Source organism: Pundamilia nyererei, unplaced genomic scaffold, assembly GCF_000239375.1.
Source record: "Pundamilia nyererei isolate P.nyererei 1_Seehausen unplaced genomic scaffold, PunNye1.0 scaffold00334, whole genome shotgun sequence".
In the NCBI taxonomy this organism is placed as follows: Eukaryota; Metazoa; Chordata; class Actinopteri; order Cichliformes; family Cichlidae; genus Pundamilia; species Pundamilia nyererei.
Window position 1 is genome coordinate 347902 of NW_005187735.1, and position 10485 is coordinate 358386.

Here is a 10485-nt window from a genome sequence, read left to right on the forward strand (position 1 = left end):
AGTCGCCCTGGATGTGGAGATGGAGGAAGTGATCAACAGGAGCCATTCTGACAGTAGAGACCCTTTGACCCCAGAGCCACAGGATCTAGCACCACAGAAGAAGAAGAAGAAGAAGAAGGCACCTACAGTTGGTAACAAAACCTTTACTAGCTTTAACACATGTGTAAAAGGTTGTGACCCAAATCCAGAGGCAATACTAATTCTATACAGAAGACAAAAAGTACGTCTGAATTTCTGATTCTTTCTTTCAGTCTGTTTGATCAGAATTTGCATGACTTTTTTTTTTACATGTACTTTACACCCATTCTGTTTCTTGTTACATATGCCAGTTTTCCTGTAATTGTCATAGAGGCAGTGGGAGTTCTAAAGGCACAGAATAAATTAGATGTTAGATGATGGGCTGCATGACAACAAGCGAGATTAAAAAAAATAAAGGGCCTCAGCTAACAATCATGATTGACAACTGTGACCTTTAAAGCTTTCACATCATATATTTCTTTGTCAGTGCACGAAACAGAGCATGCTGATATGCCAAATGGCAACATTGCTGAATCAGTGATAGATGGAGAAGAAATGAATGTCGCTGTAACCAGGAGGACAAAAAGGAAGAGGTGAGTACCAGCATTAGGTCAGATCCTCGTATTTGAGCTAGATGGAAAACCAACACTGATGGGAAAATGCATCCAAAGAACTAATCCGTTCAGTTTTTTATTCAGTAAAGAGTTCACTCGTCATTTGTGACAGTCAGGAATCAAATTAGGAAAGTACAAGCAGCAGCATTAACTATGTTAAAGGTAATCATTGGTAAACTGTGGCAGTTAGCTTTAGCTGAAGTGATGTCAAAAGTTAAACTTGGTCACTGTCAGTAATATGAAAAAGAATGTTTTCATAGGACTTTGGTAATAAGCAAAACACAACCAATGATTCAGTAGCTTGTAAAACCAATTTCAGTTCAATGCAATTCAATTCAGTTCAGCGGAGTTTTACTTATATAGTGCCAAACCATAAAAACAGCTGCCCAAAGATGTGTTATATTGTTAGATAAAGACCTACATTACAGAGAAACCTTGAATAGTCACACAACTCCCTATGAATGAGCACTTAGCAACAGTGGAAATGAAAACCTCTTTAGCAGCAATAACTTAAAGTAATCATTTTCTGCATAACTTTATCAGTCTCTCACACTGGAGGAAATCTGGTCCATTCTCCTTCATATTTGCTGCTGTACTGAGCATGTTGTCCTGCTGCATGATAGGAGTACATGGTCAACGCAGTGATTGCAAGGCGTCCAGATCCTGTGGCAGCAAAAAAAGCCCAATTCATCCTTAGTTTACCACAGTGCTTGACAGTCGGTGTGACGTAATTGTGCTGATATGCAGTTTTTTCTCCCAATGTAGCATGTGCATTATAACCAAAAGGACATTGTTCCAGCCGTATTGTGGTTTATTCATAAACACCTTTGTAAACTGAGATATAACTCTTGGATATTTCTGTAATTGTACTGCTACTTACCAAGATAATATCATGGAAGCAGTACTGGAGTTAGTGTTTCCTGGTCTGTCTTTTGTCACGAAACGCTAATTTTTTTGTTTGATGTAACCTCATAGGGGATTTGAAACAGTAATCTTTCCTTTGCCAAGTTAATGTGTAAACTTCCTCATTTCATAGCCTAAATTTACAAAATATGAATATGGAATTGAAAAGCAAAGGTGAGCTGTAAAAATTCATATATACAAGTAATGGAAAATCAAAATCCCCAAAATGTTTTCCCAGAATGGTCTTGTTTCAACACAACAATGCCAGATTACATTATGCACACATTACAACAGCATAGTTCTACACTATAAGAGTCGAGGTACTAAACTGGCCTGCTTGCAGTCAACATTTTGCTTCCACAGCATCTGATTTCTTTAATTTTCACATGTATTAAAAGAAGAAGATGTGCCACCTTCTTTGAAACATGTCACAGTAATAAGACTGAAAATGGTAATATTTTTCATAATCATGTTTTTATGATTGCATTCTTTTTGTTTCTGTGTCTCTATTTTTCACGCCATCCCAGCAAAAGGGTTTACAAGAACAAAACAAACAAAAGGATTTGTACTACCATATCTATAAATCAGTAAATTGCCAATGCACCTGTTGTTTAGATCAGTTATGAGCCAATGAGAGCTATCGTTATGGAGATGAGCTATTTGACAGTAATAAGAGGTAATGGAAGGTAAAAGGACCTGATGGCAGCTTAATGTAGCTAACTAACAGCTGAGGTTATCACCTTTTATTCAACTTATCTCCTATTACATTGTCCCTTATTTTCAATGTGAGCAAAAATATTCACACAGACACACTGAGTCTGTGTGAATAAAGACACAACTAAGAGTTGTTTGTGTAACATATAGAGGATTTGATTTTGAAAGGAAAACCTACTTCCCATTTACACTCATAAATTAAACATATTTATTTTGAAAAGCTTGCGTCTCTTGGTAGACTCTGGCCTTTAGAGGTCTCTGAGCTTTATGTGCTGATAGTCTAGCATGTCTTAGGTTATCAGTCATCCAGCACATGACAGGGCAGTCATAAGCATTTGAGGTGATAACCCCACTAAGGTTAAACACCTGGGACTCACCATCAGCTCAAAAAGCTGTGTTGGCTTAGCTTAAAGCAACAGTCAGCAATGTCCAGATAACAAAGCCCAGCATGCAGACGTACACAACCAAAGCCATAATGATTATTACAGTTGTCTCCAATTACTCATTGGATTTCTAACACCTTGCAAGAGTCCCTGGTTGCTATGGCAACTCACAAAAAAGAAAAAGAAAAGGGGAAATGAAAAACTGTTTTTTTGTTTTGGGGGGCAATGTTGACATATTCATGTCAGTCCATGTGTCCACACCTAATAATGACTAAAGTTATTAAAAAGCAGTAACATATTTCAGTCTGGATAAATGGATAGACTTAGTGCTGCCATGTGACAAAACCCTCTTCCCAATGTCACCTGGCAGGAAGGCGAAGGCTACAGAGCACTCCAGCAATGATCTGGGAGCAGAAAATGACGATATCATCACAGACTCCCAGTCGCCCATCCCCCAGCATTCCCTGTTCTCAGCCCCGCACGGACACAGCCATCCAGCTGGCAAAGTGTTTGTGGAGAGGAACCGTGAGTATGAATCAGATTTACCAGGATCAAATACACGACGTGGCAGCAGGATGATGAGAAGGGTGATGATCCTTCTCATTTTTGACCATGAATGTGAACAGCTAAATGCAGAAAAGCATCTAGAAGTTTCAAACTCTACAAACTGCTTCCTTTAAATACTATAAATGAAACCATGACTTGACATGACCAGTGAACATTTCATTTAAGTGGTAAATGGACTGGCAGTTATATAGTACGAGCCAAGTCAAGTCACTTTAGTGCCATTTCAACTATGTGCAGTGGTACATTACACAGTGAAGACCATGATTCCTCCAAGACCATGGTTCTATATATAAATAAACTATACAGTGTCAGTGTTCGTTAGTTAACTAACAGAACACTGACACACACTCATGATTAGTAGGTGCCCAGCTTTACCTCCTGAGTCCTATCTGCCCCCTTTATTTTTTGATTTTTCCAATAAATTATTTAGTAATATTTCACAAAATAAAATTTGCTTGAATTTTTGTTTGTTGGTTTTACTTTTAATTTTTTTGAATAAAAATTAGAATTACCTTCCTGGCCAGACCACTGGCCTCTTTAATCCATCAGGCGCTTTGTCTATGTAGGTCACTGGCTGCTGACCTCATCTGACCCTGCAAATCTCCTCAGACACTCTCCAAGCACTTGGTGTTGCATGGCTTAACTGACTGCTGGCTCTGAAATGACCACATGATCATTTATGTCATTGCTGCTCTTCAAGATTTCAAAATGTAAACATTTTTTTTAAAATGTCAGATCGGTGCACCCGGTTTAGCTCAGTGGGTGAGCAGGTGACCATTTGCTGTATGGCCAAAGAGCAGTAGGCCTGGGTTTGAGACCAACCGATGGCTGTTTGCTGCATGTCTTCCTCTATCTTTCTATCTTCACTGTCCCCATCCAATAAAGCTCAGGACAAAGAATAATTTGACTGGTCAACATGTAAAGCTGTGAATGTTAAAAACAAGTTCACTTAACTCCCAATAATGTTTATTATTATGTTCTTAGACAATGGCTGGATTCTGAGATGTGGATCTGGTTAGGATTATTTTCTCCAGAAAATTCAAGTGATGGAAACATAATTGTGTGTGTGTGTGTGTGTGTGTGTGTGTGTGTGTGTGTGTGTGTGTGTGTGTGTGTGTGTGTGTGTGTTCAGGGCGGTTTCAGGGAGAGCGAGTGGAGCATCTCCGACACTCTGAGTTGATGGATGACTACATGGAACCGAGACAGCTCTGGACCACCAGAGATGTCGCAATACGAGTCCACAGCAGCTTCAGGTCTGCAGACACACACATACACATAGAATGGGTTACATTAACACTGGCAGGAGCTAGCTGCAGCAGCTGTTTCAAACTGTTATGTATCTTATACATGTCTACTCAGCCAATCACATGGCAGCAAACGAATGCATTTAGATATGTAGACATGATTAAGACAAACTGCTGAAGTTCCGACTGAGCATCAGAATGAAGAAGAAAAGTGATTTAAGTGACTTCGAATGCAGCGTGGTTCTTAGTACCAGACAGACTGGTCTGAGTATGATAGTACAGTATGTATTAGTGACAGGCTGGCAGGCTCAGAATTTGAAATCATGGACCCCCTCCTTGCTTATATCAAAGGTTCGGCTGGGCTGGGTATGATGGAATAATGGTATGTGGGCAAACTTTGGGCCCTTTAGTACCAACTAAGCATCATTTAAACATGGCTTTATCACCACAGTGCACCTGTATTCCAATGGCTGCTTCCAGCAGAATAATGCACCATGTCACAAAGCTCAGATCATCTCAAACTAGTTTCTTAAATATGAGTTCATTGTATTCAAATACCCTTCACAGTCACCAGATCTCAAACCAAAAGAACACCTGGAATAGGAAATGTGCACCAGCATGTCATCATGGACCAGAATGTTTCCTCCACCTTGTTGAATAATGCCACAAAGAATTCAGAGAGTTCAGAAGGCAAAAGGAGATCTAACCCTGTACTAGCAAGGTGTAACTAATGAAGTGTCTGGTGAACGTATATCTGATATAAAATATTTCACATACTGTGCCACCATACTGCAGTGGTCCTAAATACACCAATTCAGCAGTTCTTTTCTCTTGTTTTGTCACAGAGAAACAAAGACTTTCAATGAGTAGCATGAGAAGCTGCCATGAAACCAGTTTAACGTGGTCCTGTGGTGTGATCTCCACCTGCAGGGTGATAGGTCTGTTCTGCCACGGTTTTCTGGCCGGCTTCGCAGTGTGGAACATCATTGTTGTGTACGTCTTAGCGGGCGAGCAGATGACCACGCTCCCCAACCTGTTGCAGCAGTACCACCTGCTGGCCTACCCAGCTCAGTCTCTGCTCTACCTGCTGCTGGCCATCAGCACTGTGTCTGCATTTGACAGGTTTGTGAGTTTAATAACTCAGAAGTCTACCTCTGCAGTCTCATTGAGAAGCGGAGGTGGAACCCATGTCATTGTTTAAGCTACTTAAAGGAGTGCGGTTCAGTTTGTGGACTTTATCATGTCATATTAATTATCTTTGAAAAATCTTTAATTATTCAACTTGTGCATTTTTACATTATATCTTTCAGCTCTTATTGTTTTAATTGTTCTTGTATTTTGTTCATCTCAAATGTTAAACTAACGATCCCCAAATTTCACTGCTCTTATAATTTAAAAGAAATTAAGAATCTGCACTTGGTGGAAACATGTACTGGAGACCTGTATTTCCACCAGCAATTGAAAGAAATAGTCTCATAATTGTCCAAATTCCCGCTGGACAGGAATTTTTGACTTGAATAAATAAGAAGGTGAAAAGTAACAGCCTTGCTGTTTTGCATCATCTGCAGAGTGAACCTGGCCAAGGCCTCCATGGCCCTGAGAGGCTTCCTCACCCTGGATCCTGTCGCTCTGGCTTCCTTCTGTAAGTAAGACAAGACAAAAGCAGAATGATGACGATGTTGATGTTAAGGCCTTAATGTGGTTAAGGACTATGCAGTCCTGTAAAAAACTAGAATACACCTTTACTCCCTCCATAGAAATTACAAGAGTAAATAGGACCCAGGTACTGCTAATCAAATGCACCTGATTAATTCAATTATATCAAGGCTTTAGCAATTTGCTGGTCTGTCATTCCAAAGTCCAGGAGTGGACATAGCACCAAATTCCCCCCACGGTCAGACTGTGCAGTTAAAAATTGCAGGAAAACCAAGAGCTACATCTCAGTGTTCTCCTAGCAACCTTAAGAAGTAAAAGTAAAGTTTGCCAGGAGGAAACTTCTTTTTCTCTTAAAAGGATATGGCAGCACAGCTTGGGTTAGCAAAGTTACATGTGAACAAACCACAGGACCTCTGAAACAAGACAAAGTGGAGATGTTTGGCCATAATACAAAGGACAGTTTAGAGAAAACCAAACACAGCATATCAGCACAAATACCTCATACTAACTGTCAAGCACAGTGGTGGAAGGATATTGAGCTGGGCTAGTTTTGTAGCGTCATGACCTGGACACCTTGTACTAATGGAGTCAACCATGAACGCCTCTGCATATCAAAGTATTCAAAAGCGAAGTCATCTGTCTGACAGGTAATATTTGGCTTACCCTGGGTCATGTAAAAGAACAATGATCGCCAGCTTGGCAGCAAATTCAAACCTCATTCGCACTTAAATGCTGTGGGGCTTCATAGAGCTGCGCATGAACAAATGCCTACAAATTTGAAAGATCCAAGGTTTAAAGAAGAGTGGGCCAAAATTCCTCCACAACAATGTTAGAGACTGATAAAGTCATTCAGAAAACAATTACTCATTGTAAGGCCGGTTAAGGTAGATCTAAAGCTAATGAATCATGAACCTAGGCATGTTGGACCTGGTCATTTTTTTTTCTTACTGGTTTTTCACAGGATCTCATAGAAAACTGAAAAAATTTTATTTTTAAATGCCTGTAAGTATCCAAACATCTTCTCTCTTTGTGTGCTCAGTGTATTTTATAGCCCTGATCCTGTCCCTCAGCCAGCAAATGGCCAGCGATCGCATCAACCTGTATCCCACTGCCAATGAGACTCTGTGGTGAGATTTTTGTTTTCATTTTTATAAGTCAACATTTTTAGCGTGATCTTGGAAAAGCAAAGAGGAAAACAGATGAAAGCAATACTTTCCACAAAAAGTTCAAGGTTGACATGGCAACTGAATTTAAAAACTGATAGGAGCTTAAAGGGCTGAAAGGAAATATCTGATGCAGGATGGTTTAAAAGCAGGTGTTTTACATTTACATTATATACAATACTTTAGTAGTACTTCTGTGGTTCTAGTAGAACACTAAACGTGTATGAGAAGTATATTTTTAGCCATTTTTAGCCATTTTCAGGCAATTGTAGTCAAATGTTGTTTTTTCCCAAGATGAAACTAATTTGAATATCTTTCTATATATTGAGTAATACTTACATTTTAATTGTATGGCAGATTTAAAAACAAAACTCTTTTAAAAACCTAAAGTGTCCAGAAAACATTCACACATTTCCACATAAAAGGAACATCTTCCTTTTAACAACACTGAGACCTGAGGCACCATTGCACCTTTATTAAACTTAACTTGGAGAATCTCAGAGTTCTGCTATTTTCTCCTTATCATGGCTGGAAAACCCTCCTGAGGACTCAATCTTGACATGGAATGGTAAAATAATAACTGCTATTTAACCCCTCATGTCCTGCAGGCCTCCTGGTTCAGAGCAGCAGATCCTGCGGCCGTGGATTGTGGTGAACCTGGTGGTGGCGCTGTTGGTGGGCGTGGCCTGGGCCGTCGTCTCCACACGACCGGACATCGACTACACAGAAGGCAAGTTTAGCTAAAACTAACCTGATATGACTTGAGACATTCCATCATCCAGTGATGAAAGTAACCAAATGTAGTTAAGTACAGTTCTGTGGTCTTTTGCATTACTTGTACAAAAATACACTATTGCTCATAACAAATATGTATTCCTTTTAAGCTACAAAACCTTTTTTTATAGAAATTGAAATGTAAAAATCACACAGAGGGATGTTACTTAACTTTGGGGACACCTTCTTGAGCAAACAGGAAACTTTAATGATACTTCAAGTCCTGTGGAAACAGTGAAATAAACTAAAAACATGGTAATAAAACTACAACAACAGAAATCGTAAAAGGCTTCTGTAGGATTTGCCAGGTGTTTTGGCCACACAGCACACGCACATGGAGTCTCCTGGACTCCAAATACACTAGGTAGCCTGAAGGATTAATGACACATCACTTTTTTTTCATTTAAATGTAGCTGTACAAAGTATAAAAGTAATACTTTTGATGCATTGCTGTGTTCCAGGTGTCATTCTTTACATCACCACTAGATAGAAGCAAAGTGAAACATGTTCAAACCCTAAAACACGAGGCAGACATTCACATGTCATCAAGCCAGTGTGTGCGCGCTTTGTAGAAATGTAAGCTGATGGTCTGGATTTCCTTTTGCAGAGTTTTTGATGACAATGGAAGTGGAGGGATACCCGAGAGGAGATGAGAACCTGGAGATTCCGGCCTGAAAACCTTCTCTCTCACTGTGTCTTTGTCTCTGTCTTTGACTCCAAGTCTGTTTTACTAATTTCATTTATGTTGTTGTATAATGTAGCTTTGTGTTTGAACTGATTTTGCAAATAAACTAATAAAGGCTATATGGTGATAGGTGGTTGATACTTCTGCAGGGGAATAAGCGCCAGAAGAGCATAAAATACTTTCTGGTGTTTGTACTCCACTTGTAAATGTTTGTATTATTTTCATTCCTCTATTTTTGCTTATGGTCGTTTGCACCTTTTAGCAGTTTTGTCTGTGAAGTCATTTTGTGTGTCTGTTGTGTTTTGTGTTCTCATCAGTTTTTGTGTCTTTGTGTGTTTTCTGTTTGTGGTCATTTTACCCATTTTGCCTGTAACAATTTGTATACACAACAGCATTTTTGATGCCTTGTGTTGTAATTGGGAAGTCACTTTGCATGTCTTTGGATGTATCTGTAGCCATCCTTTTGTGTATCCCTTTGATGTCATTTTGTGTGCCTTGTTTGTTTGTAGCTGTTTTATAAGTCATTGTAATATTTCCGAGCTCTTTTTGCCTCTTTTGCCGTCATCATTTGCATCACCTCCTGCATGTATTTCATAACAGTTTGTAGTCGTTTCCGAGATGTTTTGCGTGACTTTGATTAACATTCCCTAAAAAGAAGGTTAAACAGTCAAACGAAACAATATCATGGCCCCACCTTACGACTGTGGGCTCTACACTTGTGCCTGGTAGTCCCTCAGAGCACTTCCACTCGCTCACTTTTCTTCATGCCATCACAATAATGAGATTTCCGCACAGCCCCTGAAGGCGCTAGGATCCATCCATTCAGCGCGCGCTGCAGCCGTGTAGTAAAAGCCATGTAAAAATGGCGGAGCTGCAGATGCTGCTGGAGGAGGAAATTCCTGCGGGACGAAGAGCGTTGTTGGACAGTTTTACCAACCTGGAAAGAGTCGCGGAGTACTGCGAAAGCAACTATGTCCAGGTACATGCTCATATTTAAGCAGCAAGTGTATAAGTTGGGTGAAATGACACATCGAGGCAATGTCAGTTGGGAGTAGGCGGTTTGGATAGAGGAGTGATGGAATGACCGTGCCAGATTCCGTTATGTTACCCGTGGCTTTTATGTAAAGGAGAAAAGTCACCGCGAATTCAATGCAAACACTGACCCGCTGATGCCTGAATAGGAAGGTTGTCGGGGTCAATTCGGTTTTTAAAAAAATATCCTCAAACACATCCTTACTAGTGAAAAATCAACTTTTGCAAGTGGTTTGCGCAGCACCGTGTTGTTTTCTGATTGAGCGTGACTCCGTGGGAATGTGATGGGTGGATTTTGGTTAGTTTTAAAAGTTTGCTTTAACCGGATTAAGTTTGAATATGTTCACTGAATGGGTGCCGAATTAATTGTCGAGTTGCGTTTTTATAGTAAAATGTCTCTTGCAAAGTTTGTGATGTTTATGTAAACAGGCAATCGCTTGAGCAGAGATGTGTTAATGGGAGTCTGGCGCGACGCTTAACTGGTATGTGATTGTGGCCGACAACTTGCCCCGTAAATCGCTGCTGAGATTTATGATTTACTTTTAATGCTATTCGTCTGATCATTTAAACAAAATATATAAACAGTTTTTATTTATTTATTTTCATCAAATGATAACCGGCAGAATTGAGGGAATCTGAAGATAATTGTTAGTTTCAGTCCTGATGAAACATTGTGTCAATTTGCCATCAAAGTGGCAAATACGGCTGTTATGACAAATAAATGTATCAGAT

General features: G+C 39.8%; 2 protein-coding genes across 2 annotated transcripts in view; both read left to right on the plus strand.

Moving 5' to 3' along the window:
- Window positions 1–7: 7 nt before the first annotated feature.
- Window positions 8–9010, plus strand: LOC102194602 (transmembrane protein 237A-like). The gene is made up of 9 exons (XM_005751920.1): window positions 8–131; window positions 506–611; window positions 3003–3157; window positions 4332–4452; window positions 5374–5565; window positions 6012–6085; window positions 7139–7226; window positions 7871–7992; window positions 8644–9010. The coding sequence occupies exons 1-9, from the start codon at window positions 20–22 to the stop codon at window positions 8709–8711; spliced, it is 1038 nt and encodes a 345-aa protein (XP_005751977.1). The 5' UTR covers window positions 8–19; the 3' UTR covers window positions 8712–9010.
- A 436-nt stretch (window positions 9011–9446) lies between these two features.
- Window positions 9447–10485, plus strand: part of LOC102197361 (abl interactor 2-like) — a 30493-nt gene continuing 29454 nt past the window's right edge. The window contains exon 1 of the mRNA XM_013915625.1: window positions 9447–9700. Coding sequence (XP_013771079.1) covers window positions 9584–9700 — 117 coding nt within the window. The 5' untranslated portion in view covers window positions 9447–9583. The remainder of the gene's footprint in view (window positions 9701–10485) is intronic.